Source organism: Molossus molossus, unplaced genomic scaffold (genome assembly GCF_014108415.1).
Source record: "Molossus molossus isolate mMolMol1 unplaced genomic scaffold, mMolMol1.p scaffold_m16_p_8, whole genome shotgun sequence".
NCBI lineage: Eukaryota > Metazoa > Chordata > Mammalia > Chiroptera > Molossidae > Molossus > Molossus molossus.
In genome coordinates, this window is record NW_023425402.1 from 8514167 (window position 1) to 8530334 (window position 16168).

Below are 16168 nucleotides of genomic sequence, written 5' to 3' on the forward strand. Positions count from 1 at the left end.
TCGGGCGGCCTTTGAAGGCTTTGTTATTGTTTGGGTTTGAATCGATACGCCCCTCCCCATCCTTCCTCCCTCGCGGCTCGACACCCAGCTCCCGCCTCCTCTCACGCCCCGCGCCCCTCCCCCTCCATTTTGGCGCCTTTTCCTTCCCGCCACGTCGTGGCGGCGTAGAGACCATTCTGACCGCGGGAGCAGGGCGGGGCGCGCCGCGTTATGCAGATCAGTCAGCTTCTGGTTGGCTGGAGATGCGCCGGCGGGGGCGGGGCCGGGGCGCGGCGACCGGGCGCGCGGGGTGGGGACCAGGGGGAGTCGCCCTGGCCCGCGGCTTCCCTACCCCCTCTTCTCCCTCCGTCAGCCTGGCAGTCTGTCTCCCGGCCTAGGCCTCCTAGAGAGGCCCCGCCCCGTCCCCGCCCGCCAGCGCGCCCCCCCGCAGGCGCGCTCCGCCCCTTTACTCCTGGCGGCTCGGGCTGGGCGAGCCGGGCGTCTGCTGCAGCGGCCGCGGTGGCGAAGGCCCGAGAGGACTTGGCGGCAGAGGCGGCGGGACCAGCAGCAGCAGCAGCAGCAGCAGCTACAAGTCCCCTGTGCCGCGGCCCTGCCACACGAGTCCCACGAGCCGCCCACCCCGTCACCCACGTCGCTGCCTGACTCCGCCGGTGAGTCCACCAGCCGCCAGCCCCGGCAGCGCCCCCAGTTGTCCTCCGACTCGCCCTCGGCCTTCCGCGCCAGCCGCAGCCACAGCCGCATCGCCACCCGCAGCCTCAGCCCCAGCCGTAGACACAGCCCAGCCCCAGCTCCTGCTGCGGCTACTCCAGACACAGCCCCTACGCCGACACCCTGGAGGTTGGGATGCTCTTGTCCAAAATCAACTCGCTTGCCCACCTGCGCGCCGCGCCCTGCAACGACCTGCACGCCACCAAGCTGGCGCCTGGTGAGCGCCCCCCTAACCCGGGGATGGGGAGGAGGCTGGACCCCCAGGGTGGGAGCTGGGGTCTCGCGGGCCGGCACTAAGTCCCCTGTGTCTCCCTCTTTACTAGGCAAGGAGAAGGAGCCCCTGGAGTCGCAATACCAGGTGGGCCCGCTACTGGGCAGCGGCGGATTCGGCTCGGTCTACTCAGGCATCCGTGTCGCCGACAACTTGCCGGTTAGTGGGCGCCCCGCTGTGGGGAGGGCGCGCCGGGCGGGGGGCACACGGCTGTGTTTTGACCCCAGCGAGGAAATCTAACGTCGGCTCTCCTGGGGTGATTTCCAGGTGGCCATCAAGCACGTGGAGAAGGACCGGATTTCCGACTGGGGAGAGCTGGTGAGTGTGCCCAGGAGGGAGCGACCCCCAGGATGGGTGGGGTGAGGGATGCCCTCTGACTCCCGCCCTAACGCTGCCTCCTCTTCCCCGCAGCCCAATGGAACCCGAGTGCCCATGGAAGTGGTCCTGCTGAAGAAGGTGAGCTCGGGCTTCTCCGGCGTCATTAGGCTCCTGGACTGGTTCGAGAGGCCCGACAGTTTCGTCCTGATCCTGGAAAGGCCGGAGCCGGTGCAAGACCTCTTCGACTTTATCACGGAAAGGGGGGCCCTGCAGGAGGAGCTGGCCCGCAGCTTCTTCTGGCAGGTGCTGGAGGCCGTGCGGCACTGCCACAACTGCGGGGTGCTCCACCGCGACATCAAGGACGAGAACATCCTCATCGACCTCAATCGGGGCGAACTTAAGCTCATCGACTTCGGGTCGGGGGCGCTGCTCAAGGACACCGTTTACACGGACTTTGATGGTGAGCGTGAGCCAGGCTCGGGAGGGAGCTGCCGGGAGGGAGCTGCCCAGGTGACTCGGCCTGGCCTGGAGGCCTGCGGCCAGCTTCCCTCTGGCCCTTTGTAAAGGTCATGGGCCGCCTGGCTCCATGATAGCAGGGGTGCGGTGAAGAGAGCTTCCCAGCGTAGTAAAGCCGGGGATTTCAAGCCAGCTGAACCTGTAATGTTTCTGGCATGATTTTATTTTTTTAAGTGGAATTCAGTGGGTTCCAAGCTTTCCCGATGAATAAGAGGTTGTGGGCAACCGGCCGTAGCCCAGATTTCTGAAGTCTGACCCAGTTTCCCCGCCAGTAAAAGGTTGGGAGGGGGGAGAGGGAGGAGAGAGCAGGAGAGATGAAAATTGATGCCGGTTTTGTAATTTTTGTTTTGTTTTATAAGAGTTTAGTCTTCTGTAAGGTAGTTTTTAGAGCTGCAGTTTTTCCTCCCTTTTGATGTAGGGACGGGTAAGGAATAGAAACAGTAGTTAACACTAAATAATTCATTTTGTTGATTTATTTTTTTCGGTGTTGTGCGGTGAGGGAATCAGGAATGAATGTTGTGAAATAAGATCTCTTGCTGGTTTGAAAATTAGTTGGGTGTCTCCGAAGAGAGGATGAAAACCTATCCTAGGGAGGGGCTTGGAGCGGGTTCTTTAAGAAAAGATGGAATGGAGAGCTTGAGATCAAAGCAAAGTAGGGTGGGTCGTCATCTGAGTGGCTTAACCTAACAAACGACAGCCTTTCAAAACTTGTGACTGGGGCTTGTGGTTTGTGTTTATTTGCCCTTGGAGGACGCTGGGTTGGGCTGCATTTTTTTGTATTTAACAGTTAATGGCTGGCCGGATCCTCCCATGTTTTTTTTCTTTGGAGTCTTTGCTGCCCCCTGGTGAGCACCAGAGGGATGGCCCCCACTTTTTTTTACAACCCAAAGTTTGTAAACAGGAATCACGTGGTCTGAAACCAGCTCTACAGCTCTGTCTACCTTTTCCAGTGTGGGTAGGAAAGGGTGTGAGTGTCTGCCCCTGCACTCATAGGGTGGGGAGGAAGGCATCCCAAAAGGCACCCTGACTTAGGATATTGTGCAAGTGCCCTCGCCTACATCTTATCTGAGATAAGAATCTCACCCTGGCTCCTAGGCAACCTTTGATGCAGTTTAACGTTAGTCTGGGATACCTCCCTTGATTGTTCAGACGTTCATCCCTTCGTCCCCTTGTTGGTGGTTCAGCCACATACAGGCCTCAGGCTTTGGGTCTGCGGCCAGCTCTGTTTGTTTCTTGGAGCAGTTTGTAAAGAATTTCAGTTTATGGTCTCGGCCAGGAGAGAGGTGGGTGATGCTTTGGGTTGGAGAGAGGCCATAAGCTGCTTATCCACTCTTTTAGCTTAGGGGGAGTGTGGCGTTCACCCAGCTCCTGAGAGAAGGGGGGTGGTATCTTTTGTTTTAAAGAATTACTCAGCATACCACTCAGTTGCTTTGTGTTTTATTTTTGCTAAACGCGTATTTCCTTCCTGTTCCCCTGGCTCACAGGGACCCGAGTGTATAGTCCTCCAGAGTGGATCCGCTACCATCGCTACCACGGCAGGTCGGCGGCTGTCTGGTCTCTGGGGATCCTGCTGTATGATATGGTCTGTGGAGATATTCCTTTTGAGCACGATGAGGAAATCATCAGGGGCCAAGTTTTCTTCAGGCAGAGGGTCTCTTCAGGTAACTTCTGGGAAACCCCTTGTTGAGGAGAAGCAAGAACAGTCTTTGAATTCTGGAGAGCTTCACTCTCCAGATGATGCCACCAACCTTTGGCTTAGCAGAATGCTAGGCCAGTGATTCACCCTCGAGAGCTAACCCCCAGGAAATGAATGGTTTGCATTCGAGCATTCCTTGGGAGGTCAGAGGAAGGGCAAGTGTGAGAATATTAAGAAAAGACCATCTAGTTTCACTGAAGGGTTTTTTAAAGTACCAACAGAGTCATCCTGATCCCTCAATGCCTGGCTGTTTTGCCAGGGAGTAAAAAGTCGAGCCTTCTCTCTTAAATTAAGGCAGGCTCTAAATATTGCGGTTCCAGTGACCTCATTGTGGGTGGTGTTTATATTTGTAAGTTGGTAGGTGAATTGAATCACCTCATGCTCACTGATGTCTCATCAAAATCCCTTGTCATCATCCTTCCTATTTCTGGTGAGTGGGTGTCGTGGGAAAGGCCCTAGCTATTGAAGCTTAAAACCACAGATTTAAGATGGGTGCTGGGTTTTTTTAGCTGAAACTAGACTGTTGGATACAGGTGTTAATGCATTCCCACTGAAGAATATGAGTTCTAGAAAGTATGTGGTCTCTGTTGGACCCCAGATTTGTGGGCCCCTGGGAAGCAAATTGGGAAGGCCTTTGCATTACAAAAACAAGTTGAGTCATTCATAACCTTTCTTGTTTTTTGCAGAGTGTCAGCATCTCATTAGATGGTGCTTGGCCCTGAGACCATCAGATCGGCCATCCTTTGAAGAAATCCAGAATCATCCATGGATGCAGGATGTCCTCCTGCCCCAGGAAACTGCTGAGATCCATCTCCACAGCCTGTCACCAGGGCCCAGCAAATAGCAGCTTTTCCAGCAGGTCCTCCCCTCCTGTCAGATGCTCCAGGGAGGGGAAGCTTCTGTACCAGTGATACTTTTCACCAAGCAGGACAGTGCTTGATACAGGAACAACATTTACAACTCATTCCAGACCCCAGGCCCCTGGAGGATGCCTCCGACAGGGGGAAGAAACTCCTCTCCTGGCGTCCTAGGCCTCAATTCCTCGTAGATGCTCTCTCCTTCTCGTAGGTGTCCGGCCAGCATTGCTGGACTCTGCAAAATCCTGGGTTTGGGGGGTGGGAGTGGGTCAGAACCCTGCCATGGAACTGTTCCCTTCACGAGTTCTGCTGAATGCCGCGATGGGTCGGGTTGGGGGTAAACGGGTTGGGGTGGGATAGGACTAGCACCATTTTAAGTCCCTGTCACCTCTTCCGACTCTTCTGAGTGCCTTCTGTGGGGACTCCGGCTGTGCTGGGAGAAATACTTGAACTTGCCTCTTTTACCTGCTGCTTCTCCAAAAATCTGCCTGGGTTTGGGTCCCTATTTTTCTCTCCTACCCCCCTCCCCCGTCCTTCATATGAAAGGTGCCATGGAAGAGGCTACAGGGCCAAACGCTGAGCCACCTGCCCTTTTTCTGGTCTTCCTTTTTGGTTCTTACTTAACTGTTTCAAAGCCAAGACCTCACACACACAAAATGCACAAACAATGCAAATCAATAGAAAAACTGTAAATGTGTGTACAGTTGGCATGATAGTGTACAAAAGGATTGTAGTTGATCTAATTTTTTAAAATTTTGCCTTTAAGTTATTTTACCTGTTTTTTTTTTGTTTGTTTTGAAAGGTGCGCATTCTAACCTGGAGGTCAACATTATGTATTTATTTATTTATTTATTTGGTTCCCTTCCAGCTCTACGCTTCCACGGCTGCCGCCATAGTTTTCTTTCTTCCTTTTCCTCCTCTGACTTGGGGACCTTTTGGGGGAGGGCTACAACACTTGCTCTGTTCTTAGGGTGATGGGACTCAGGCGGAACAGCTGCTGCAGATCCCCCTGCCGCAGCCCCTCCCGCCTGCTTGCCCCAGTGGGGTGGGTTCTGCGGGTGATGGGGGAGGGGCGTCGCTGACTTGTGTATATAGGATAGATATATGAAAACCAGTTCTGGATGGTGTGCCTTCCGGATCCTCTCTGGGGCTGTTTTGAGCAGCATGTAGCCTGCTGGTTTTATGAGTGAAATACTGTACAGGGGAATAAAAGAGATCTTATTTTTTTTTTTTTTATACTTGGCGTTTTTTGAATAAAAACCTTTTATCTTAACGTATGGCTTCTGAGTGTTGTCTGTGTAGACACGTTAATGTGCATTTATCGGCTACTTGATAAGTGCCAAAATCCTACCCCAGGAGGAAAAGGAAAAATTCCAGCCTAAATCAGGTCCCTTCAGCAGGACTCCTGGGAGTCACTTTTCTGAAATGAATGTATGGCCAAAGGTGGAGGAGGCAATCCTGTGGATAAGGTTTGGCTTGAAGGGCTCAATGAAGCCCCAGTCTCCGTTCCTAATGCAAATTCTAGAGCTTCCCTAATACAGCACGTGTGGCTATTTCCAGTTGCTCTAGTCAATTTCATGAAGTAGCTGCCTGTGGCTATGGCCCTGGGAGTACAGGGTATTTCCATCATTGCAGGGTTCTGTGGAGCGGGGCTGAGCTTCCAAACAGCCCTATTAAGCAGTTGCTTTTTTCAGTTGTCTTCCACCAGTAAAACTTGGAGCATGTACCCTTGGCACATATTACAGTTATTGGGAAAACTATACTTGTATTACTCTCCATTTACTGATTCGAGTTTCCTTCCTATTTAGTGTGGAGTTTCGTCATAAACAATAGTGGATAAGTGGAAATGTGCTTTTTGACAAGCAGGGTTTTCCCCTCCAATGTGCTTGACAACAGGTTTATGAACGGAGTAGGTAAAATGTTCTGTTCTGTTCTATTGTCCCTGGTTGGGATAATCAGTATTTTTAGTATGTTATTTCTTTGCAGGAATTTGTTTAAGCCCCTTGTTTTTGTTTTTGTTTTTTTGTTTTTTTTTTTATCCTCACCTGAGGATATGCTTATTGGTTTTATAAGAGAGGGAGAGAGAGAAAAACATTGATTGGCTGTCCCACTCCCACCCCCACCCCAGCAATTCGTGCCCTGCCTGGGGCTTGAACCCAAAATACAGGTATGTACCCTGACCAGGAATCGAACCTGAGACTTTTTGGTGTATGGGACCACGCTCCAACCCACTGAACCACACAGTCCCTTGTTCATTCTTATTTAGTTTAAAGTGGATGGTAGATGAGTCTGCTCAGTGGTTGTGGCCTGAATACAGCCTGATACACTGAAAGCATATGCAATTTGCATATTAAGTACTAGTAAAGGTTGGTTTCTTGTTTATGAGTACCAGCAGCACTAATAACATTCTCTCTTCCCTGTGGGTCGTCTTGTCCTCTCCCCTTGGTGTGTGCACACACCCTCTGGACACTGGCCAGGATGCCGTCTTGTCAAGATACTTGAGTGTCCAGGCTGCAATACCCATCACTCCTTGTCGCCTACCCTTAAGCTTGGACTAGATCCCAAACCCTAGCTCTGTGCATGTGACTGCTGCGGGAGAGGAAGGAAGGATTTCTTGGTTCTGGGGCTGATTTTCTGAGTTCCCCTTTTCCCTGCCCCAGCAACCCCCCCCCCCCGCCCCCGCCACACACTCCCAACCCCTTGGAACATGAGGGCTGATGCCTCATCCTTTCCAGTAAAGTTGACACGTGAACAATTAAAAATTGCTCCAAACTTGTAACGAAATCTAGCAAAGCCCCACCCTTGATTTCCTGGCAGTTTCCACACCCGCTATTGAGACTACTAGGGGTCTCTGAAGAAATACGCACCGTGCTTCTATTGGGTGCAAGACACCAGGGGTTGCATAGAAAGGGGGAAAGATCACATTTTAGTCTCTTTTCATGAGTAGTTTAAAATCTTGTGTGGGACAGGAGTCAGATAACTAACATGACTGTGTGGCCACATGGTTATAGAGGGAGCAGTGTTTGGGAACATTGCCTAACAGATCCTCCTTGGTCTCTGAATCCCACCACCATCCCCTACCTGGATGCCTTGGGCAAGCTGCCACACCCTCTGAGAGTAATCTCTAAATAGAAATACTCCTAGATTTGATTATTAGGAAGGTTCTTGTTAAATAATGAGAAGATTGAGTTAATACTATCTCCTGCTATGGATGCAGATATATATGCAGTAAAAATACTAAGACGTACAGGGCAATGAAGTCCCAGAGTCAGGATAGTGGTTATTACTTCTGGGGAGGAGGAAGGGAGGTTGTGATTTGGGGGTGGTGGGGGTTATCTGCACAGGGCCTTTCAACTCATAATCCAGGTGGTAAACACTAAGGTGTGTGCATCATTCTCATTTTTTAAAATGTTTGTTGAGTTTATTGGGGTGACGTTGGTTAATAAAATCATGTAGATTTCACATGTACAATTCTATAATACATCATCTATATTGAATTGTGCATTCACCACCCCAAGTCAAGTCTCCTTTCATCATCATTTATCCTCCCTTTATCCTCTTCTACCTCCCCCTACCTTGCATTATTCTTTTTTAAAAAAAATTGATTTTTAAAGGGAGAGGAAGGGAGGAAGGGAGAGGGAGAGAGAAACACTGATGTGAGAGAGAACAGTCTATTGGCTGCCTCCTACATGTCCCCTACCAGGGAACAAGTCCACAACCTGAGCATGTGCCCTGACCAGAAATCGAACCAGCAACATTTTGGTGCACAGGATAATGCCCAACCAACTGAGCTACACCAGCCAGGGTTACCCTGCATTCTTCTTCTTCTTTTTTTAGATAGAGTGGGAGGGAGCGAGGGCGGGGGAGAGAGAGAGAGAGAGAGAGAGAGAGAGAGACATTGATGTGAGAGACACACATAGATTGGTTGCCTCCCACACAACCCTGCTGGGGCCGGGGATTAAACCTGCAACCCAGGCATATGCCCTTGACTGGGAAGTGAACTTGAAGACAAGTGTCCTCTGGCTGATGCTCTAACCACTGACCTAAACCAGCCAGGGCCATTGGTTGATTCTTTAAGTGCCCTGACCGGGGATTGAGCCTGCAACCTTGGCATATTCAGGATGATGCTCTAACCAATTAAGCTTCCTTGGCCAGGGCCTCATAATAAAATTTAAAAAGTAATGAACAGCCCTGGCCGGTTTGGCTCAGCGGTTGGAGCGTCGGCCTGCGGTACAGAAAGACCCGGGTTCGGTTCCCACTAAGGGCACGTACCTCGGTTGCAGTTTGTCCCCGGCCCTGGTTGGTCGTGCGGGTGGCAGCCACTCGATGTGTCCCTTAACATCGATGTTTCTCTCTCTCTCTCTCTTCCTCTCTCTCCCTCCTGCTCTATCTGAACAAAAAATGGAAAAATGTCCTCGGGTGAGGATAAAAAAAAAAAAAAAGTAATGAACAAATTAGTGCTTATCACGAAGAGGCAGGAGATAGTGCCTCCTTGGCTGAGGTGATCTGGGAAGGCTTCAAAGAGGAGGCAACATTTCAACTGGACTTTGAAGGATGAGCTCAGTGTGTTCACCTATAAACTACATGCAGCTAGAGCAGAGAAAACAGGGGCTGATGTTTTCCCCCATTAGATCAGAGACCAGCACAGTATGGCCTGCTGACCACATCTGGCACAGCACCTGGTTTTGTTTGGCCTGCTAAGACTGGGTTTTACATTTTCTTTTTATCCTCACCTGAGGATGTTTTTCCATTTATCTTCAGATAGAGTGTGAGGGAGGGAGAGAGAGAGAGAGGGAGGGAGAGAGAAACATCAATGTGAAAGGGACACACCAACTGGTTGCCTCCCGCATGCACGACCCAACCAGGGCCAGGGACAAACTGCAACCAAGGTACGTGCCCTTGATAGGAATCAAACCTGTGACTCATTGGTCCGAGGGCCAACACTCTAATCACTGAGCCAAACTAGCCAGGGCTGGGCTTTACATTTTGAAATGGTAGGAAAAGTTCAAATGAAGAATATTATTTTGTAACATAAAGATTATACAAAATTCAAACATCAATGTTCAGAACCGAAGTTCATCCAGTTGGGAGGTGCTTGTGGCTCCCTTAGGGCTGCAGTGGCAGACTTGAGCAGTTGTGACCAACAATATTTACTATGCTGCCCTTCACAGAAAAAGAATTGCCAACTCCTGCACTAGACCATGGTCTCTTTGATTCATCTGCATCTTTCTTAACACTTAGTGAAAATAGCTAACACTCACCCAGTACCTACCATGTGCCCAGCTTTGCACGTATTAATTTACTTAATCTTACAACAACAAATCTCCATGAGGTAGATACTATGATTTATCCCCATTTTACAGATGGGAAAGACTGAGATGCAGAGCAGTTAATTCCCATGTCAAAGGTCACATACCAAAGAAGTGGCCAGGTCAGAATTTGGACCCAGGCCATCCATGCTTGTTATCACTCTGCTAATCTGCCTCTTTATACATATTTGTGCAGATTAGTCATGCCAAGTTTCCTCAGGGCCCAGGGTCTGGAGGTCAGGGCAGGTCTTCCCCAGACTCCAGAGAGCCAGGTAAGCGGTTCTGTTCCCTGGAAATATTCCTTACTGGCTCCTGTGAACTCCCCTTCACTTGGGTTGGAGGGGGAGGGGAGAGGAAGCAGGGAGGAGAAAGAGAGCGAGGGGAGGGGTGGAAGGGGTGGGGCAAAAGCCCATTTCTTGTAAATGTTGCTCAGCTCCCTCAACTGCTCTGCTGGTTCTTGGAAACCCTTACCACAAAGGACCTATCGCGAACAGTGTTATAGCAGATATGGCTTCATCCCCCAGTTCACTTCCTGCCCAGCCTTGTGCTAGTAACCCCGATTGCCAAGAGCAAGGTTACATGACCCCTCAGCATCGCTGTGGGAGGAAGTGCAAAAATAAGCAGAACTAGGGTCAAGCTGAGAGGACAGACTTTATTTTTATTTATTGGAACAGGACATCCGATGTACAGAATTGATTAATTGTAATCCTTGGTTCCTAATATATTCTCACCACTGGTCCAAGTATGGCCTACTGTTATTATTATATTATGTTAGGTGGCAAGTTTACCACGCAATTCAAGAAGCAAACATTGAAAATGACATCCATCTTGCCCGGCCGATGTGGCTCAGTGGTTGAGCGTTGACCCATGCACCAAGAGGTCACTGGTTCAATTCCTGGTCAGGGCACATACCCAGGTTGTGGGTCAGGAGGCAGCCAATTGATGTTCTCTATCATCGATGTCTCTGTCTCGCTCCCTCTCTCTAAAATCAATGAAGAAAATTTATTAAAAAAAGAAAATGACATCCATCTATCTTTATAATTTTCTCTCTCTTTTTTTTTTGGTACGTGCCCCTAGCGGAAACCAAACCCAGGACTCTGGTCCAGTTTGTGGACCTGATCCCCAGTGTGGGGCATGCAAGGAGGCGCCAATCGATGTTATCTCTCATCAGTGTCTTTATCTCTCTCCCTCCCTCTCTCTGAAATCAATAAAGAAAAATTAATTAAAAAAAAAAAAAGTATCAAGCCCTGGCCGGTTTGGCTCAGCGGTTAGAGCGTCGGCCTGCGGTCAGAGAGACCCGGGTTCGGTTCCCGCTAAGGGCACGTACCTCGGTTGCAGTTTGTCCCCGGCCCTGGTCGGTCGTGCGGGTGGCAGCCACTCGATGTGTTCCTTTCACGTCGATGTTTCTCTCTCTTTCTCTCTTTCTCTCTCTCCCTCCCACTCTACTTGAACAAAAAATGGAAAAATGCCCTCGGGTGAGGATAAAAAAAAAAAAAAGTATCAAGAAAAAAATCCAGGCCAGGCTGGTGTGGCTCAGTGGCTGAGCATTGACCCATGCACCAAGAGGTCATCAGATCAATTCCTGGTCAGGGCACGTGCCCAGGTTGTGGGCCTGGTCACCAGTTGGGGGCATGCAGGAGGCGGCCAATCAATGTTCTCTCTCATCGATGTTTCCATCTCTCTCTTCCTCTCCCTTTCTCTGTAAACAATAAAGAAAAAATAAAAAATAAAAAAAAGGAAAACCAAAGAACTTTTATGCATATATGTACAACCAATGGACACAGACACTAGGCTGGGGAAAGCAGGACGGGGAGGGAGTGGGGAGGAGGGGTCAGTGGAGAAAAGGGGGACATCTGTAACACTTTCAACAATAGAAAAGAATAAATAAATAAATAAATAAATAAATAAATAAATAAATAAATAAAAGAGAACATGAAGTTTGTAGCGATCTGGGACTTGCTCTTTTCACTCAGCATTATGTTGTAAAGATCATTCACATTGTAGCACTTGGTCCATTTTTGCTCTAGAATATTCCATGGTTTGGACAAGCATTTGGTCTGTGGACAATGGAGGCCAGTCTTTAGGGGCCCCCTGGGCTAAGCTGCTTAGGAGGTCAGCATACTCAGCAAGGTGTAGCCCTTGCCCGGTACCCCAGGGTGAGAGCCAGCAACCATGTGGCCACTCCAGACTCATGTTCAGAGCACCTACTACGCACCAGGCGTCATGTCGAAAATGCTGAGCACTCCTTTTCCATGCCTGAGTAGGCAGAACCAGGCTTTTCTCATCTGCACCTTTTAAGGTTCAATGTGACGCCAGCTAACAGACAAGTGTCACAGTGAAACAAAGATCCGATTGCGTGGGCTCCCAGGGAGATCTATGCTCTGGCAGTGCCTGTTGTGTACGGGGTGTAGTGTGGGGTGTTGGTGTATAGGTGAGGATATTGTGTGGTGGTGTGTGTATGTGTGCACACATTGTATCTTTGGTGTGTGTGGTGAAGCAGGATGGTGTATATGTGTGTGGGGTGTTGTAAAAGTGTATGGATGAGTATGTGCCACTATACATACACACTCATTCTTGGGGTTACTACCTGCTTACCCTACCTGTACTAAAGAGTCCTATTGCTCTGTGGCTTGGCTGCCTCCTTTTCCTACCTCTGCCCTGATTTCTCCTCTGTCTCACTCTCTTCTCTCAACGCTCATATCTTATCTTCTTTCTGATCTCCGACCCAGATCCCTCCTCCCATAACCATCCACCCAATTCTCTTAATTCCTCTTCAGAGTTCCTCCCTTCAGATTGCCCAACCCAGCTGACCTTTGAGCCCCATCCTCAATTTAACCTTCATCAAACTGTTGGCCCGCCCTCCCTGAAACTCCTCACCTGGTTTCATGACCCTTGGTTGCCTTCAGCTTCCCTGCCTCAGTCCCAAGCCCTCTGTCAGGAAACAGAGGGCACTCAGTCTGGGTGAAGTGAGGCGAGTGTGAAAAGGAACTTTTTTTTCCCCTCACCTGAGGACATTTTTGCATTTATCTTCAGATAGAGCAGGAGAGAGGGAGGGAGGGAGAGAGAGAGAGAGAAACATCTACGTGAAAGGGACACATCGAGTGGTTGACACCCACACGACCCAACCAGGGCCGGGGACAAACTGCAGCCGAGGTACGTGCCCTTAGCGGGAACCGAACCCCGGACTCTCTGGACCGCAGGCCGACGCTCTAACCACTGAGCCAAACCGGCCAGGGCTGGAAAGGAACTCTTAAAGGTGTGGGGCAGGTGTTGGGAAACCGCGAGGGGCAATGCTATACCCTGGGGCTAACCACCTGAGAGGGCAGAGGAGGGACCGCAGGTGTGGGGAATCCTGCCTGATGAGATCTGTGACCTTCATCCCAGAGCAGCAGTTGGCCTGTGGTAACCCCAGGGAGCGAGCCAGAGAAATAAATCCTCTGGCCGCTCTCCTTTCCCACCCCTTGATCTCCTACCAGGAGGCAGTCCCGGGTCAGCCTGTGAGGCACAGAGCAAGGAGGGGAAGGGCAGGGCGTGACTGCAGAGGCAGGGGAGGAGGCCAGCGCCGATGCTGCAGACCCTGCCCTCTCCCCAGCTCCACTGACCATCTTCTCCATGATGACCCCTGGAACTCCAGCTCAGACCTCGCTCCGGAGCTCCAAGCCTGGGATCAGTAGCCTCCTCCATGCCCCTGCCCAGGGCTGCCAGGAACCCAGGGACTGAATCGTGTGCCTGCAGGACAGGGGTTGGGAGTCTCCACCTGCCACCCCTCACCTCCACTCATGAAGTTCCTGAGAGACACAGGTGCCCACATATTTTCCAAGGGCAAAGTGTTATTTTTTTTAATGACAAATGCTTTTTTGTAAAAATAATATTATAAAGTGATGTGATATATACTACTAGACCAGAGAGAAATACTCTTAGCACATCCATATATATATAACACTTTTAAACACACGTATTTTCTTTATATAATTTTACAGAACAGAGCCCATATTTTTGTAAACTGTTTTCCCCACCCATTTAACAAGGTGCTATTGAAATGTTTCCATTTTAAGAACTACGGATTTTGATGTGGCCATAATACAGATATGCATTATTCATTTATATAATTTCCAATTTTCTACCACTATATAGAAAATATTCTGTTCCCAGATAGGGCTTTGGGCAGAAATAATTGTTGCTTGTGCCAACATCCATTCTCCTTTTCTTCCCTGGTAATAGAACCTCTCATTTTAGCTGGTTGTATGTCTTTCCTTAAGAATAAAGACTAACTTCCTCAGATTCCCTTGCAGCTAGCTGTGGACATATGACAAAGTTACGCCCATTGAAATGTAAGTTAAAATGCTGTATGTCTCCAGGAAAACTCCTGAGACACCCGGTAGCACCGGTGACCCTGAGAGGAGGAGGAACTCTGTGAGGACACAGGGAGGGAGGAGAGCGGCAGGGAACAGGGGCAGGCACAGGGGAAAGCTCCTCGGCCACTCCACCCATCCACCCCCTCATCACTCTCACCTTGTTTTGTGACAAGCTTTTAATATTTCACCAGAAAAATATCTTCCCTCTTTAAAAGTGAGTGATTACTGGAAAATGTGTGGCACCTTTTTTTTTTTTATCCTCACCAGAGGACATTTCTCCATTTTTTTGGATCGATAGAGTGGGAGGGAGAGAGAGGAAGGGAGAGAGAGAGAGAGAAACATCGACGTGAAAGGGACACATCGAGTGGCTGCCACCCGCACAACCAACCAGGGCCAGGGACAAACTGCAACCGAGGTACGTGCCCTTAGCGGAAACCGAACCCGGGTCTCTCTGGACTGCAGGCCGACGCTCTACCGCTGAGCCAAACTGGCCAGGGTATGTGGCACCTTTTAAGTTCTCACTGAAGGATGTGCTTTTTTATTGATTTTTTTAGAGAGAGAAAGACATTGAGGTGAGAAAGAAACATTGATCAGTTGCCTCCCACACAAGCCCAACCTTAGGAATTGAACCCACAACCTAGGTATATGCCCTGACTGGAATCAAACTGATGCTCTAACCAACTAAGCCACCCAGCCAGGGCAGTGTGGCACCTTTAAGTATATACCTTCATTCTCTCTGTGTCCCTGTGTCCTTCACAACACATCTCTTCAAGTCAGTGAAAAAGTGAGGTTTGATATCAAGGCAATTCTCACTTGTTTACATCAATTCATGGAGGAAATTATACAGTTATATGAATAATCTAAAATTAAAAAGAACTTTCACTGGCTGGGTGGCTCAGTTGGTCGGAGTGTCATCCCGTATGCCAAAGAGTCGAGGGTTCGCTTCCTAGTTGAGGCACATACCGAGGTTGGGGGTTTGACCCCCGGTCCAGGTGCATACGAGAGGCAGTGGATTGCTGTTTCTCTCTCACATCAATGTTTCTCTCTCTCTTTCTCTCCTTCGCCCTCTAAAATCAATTAAAAATGAAAAAGAACTTAAAACGTATATTTGACTCAATGAGCTCCTTAATCCAACATATTTTCATTGATAGAGAAAGGAAGGGAGTGAACTTTTTTTAACCTACTTTATTGAGGGATAACTTACATTCACTAAATCATACCATTTTAAGTGCACGATTTGATGTGTTCTGACAACTGTACACACCTGTGCAACCACTACCACCACCCAGATATAGAGCGTTTCCCCACGCCAGGCTCCCGCGGCCCTGTGCAGTCTCCCCACGCCGCCCCAGCCCCGGCAGCCCCGGCAGCCGCCCACCTGCTTTCTGTCACTGCTGCTTAGTGTGGCCTGCCCTAGAATTTCACTTACATGGTGTCATACAGCATGTGCCCATTTGTGGAAATGACCGTTTAGAACAGCGGTTCTCAACCTGTGGGTCGCGACCCCTTTTTCACAGGGGTCGCCTAAGACACAACAGTAGCAAAATTACAGTTATGAAGTAGCAACGAAAATAATTTTATGATTGCGGGTCACCACCACATGAGGAACTGTATTAAAGGTCACGGCATTAGGAAGGTTGAGAACCACTGCCTTAGAGGGTGCCTACCATGTGACAGATACTTTGCAAGTGGACAAGCATTTCCCCCTTAGAAACGAGAAAAGCAGGCTCGGAAACTCCATCATTTACCAAGGTCACACCGCTAGTGAGGCACAGCTGCATCCTGACCGAGTTCACCTGTCTCCAAGTTTCGGGGCTTTACACACCACACTGTTGCTGCCCTTGGTTTTGTGTAGGCCCTAAAAGATGAATTATTTTAGGGGCAAATGTAAAGTCAAAGTTTACAACCTCATGAAAAGGCAAAATTAAGGCACACGGAACGCCCAGAGAACAGATGAGAGGATACATAATAAAACGTTAAGTTGTAAAAAAACCACCAAAAATATGTTGTCGGCCTTGTACTAACAAATAGCGACTGGAGACCTAAGAAGAGACTGTTGGCTGAAGGTGTCACCGCAGGGTCTTGGTAGGCAGGACTGAATATCACCTAGGTGATCCCCTCAGACAAAATCATGAAGC

General features: G+C 49.5%; 1 protein-coding gene across 1 annotated transcript; it reads left to right on the top strand.

The window, feature by feature from the left end:
* Window positions 1–503: 503 nt before the first annotated feature.
* Window positions 504–6359, top strand: PIM1 (Pim-1 proto-oncogene, serine/threonine kinase). Its single transcript, XM_036248839.1, has 6 exons — window positions 504–925; window positions 1032–1138; window positions 1247–1297; window positions 1391–1757; window positions 3298–3474; window positions 4196–6359. Exons 1-6 carry the CDS (start codon window positions 844–846, stop codon window positions 4351–4353), a joined length of 942 nt encoding a protein of 313 aa, XP_036104732.1. The 5' UTR covers window positions 504–843; the 3' UTR covers window positions 4354–6359.
* Window positions 6360–16168: the final 9809 nt, after the last annotated feature.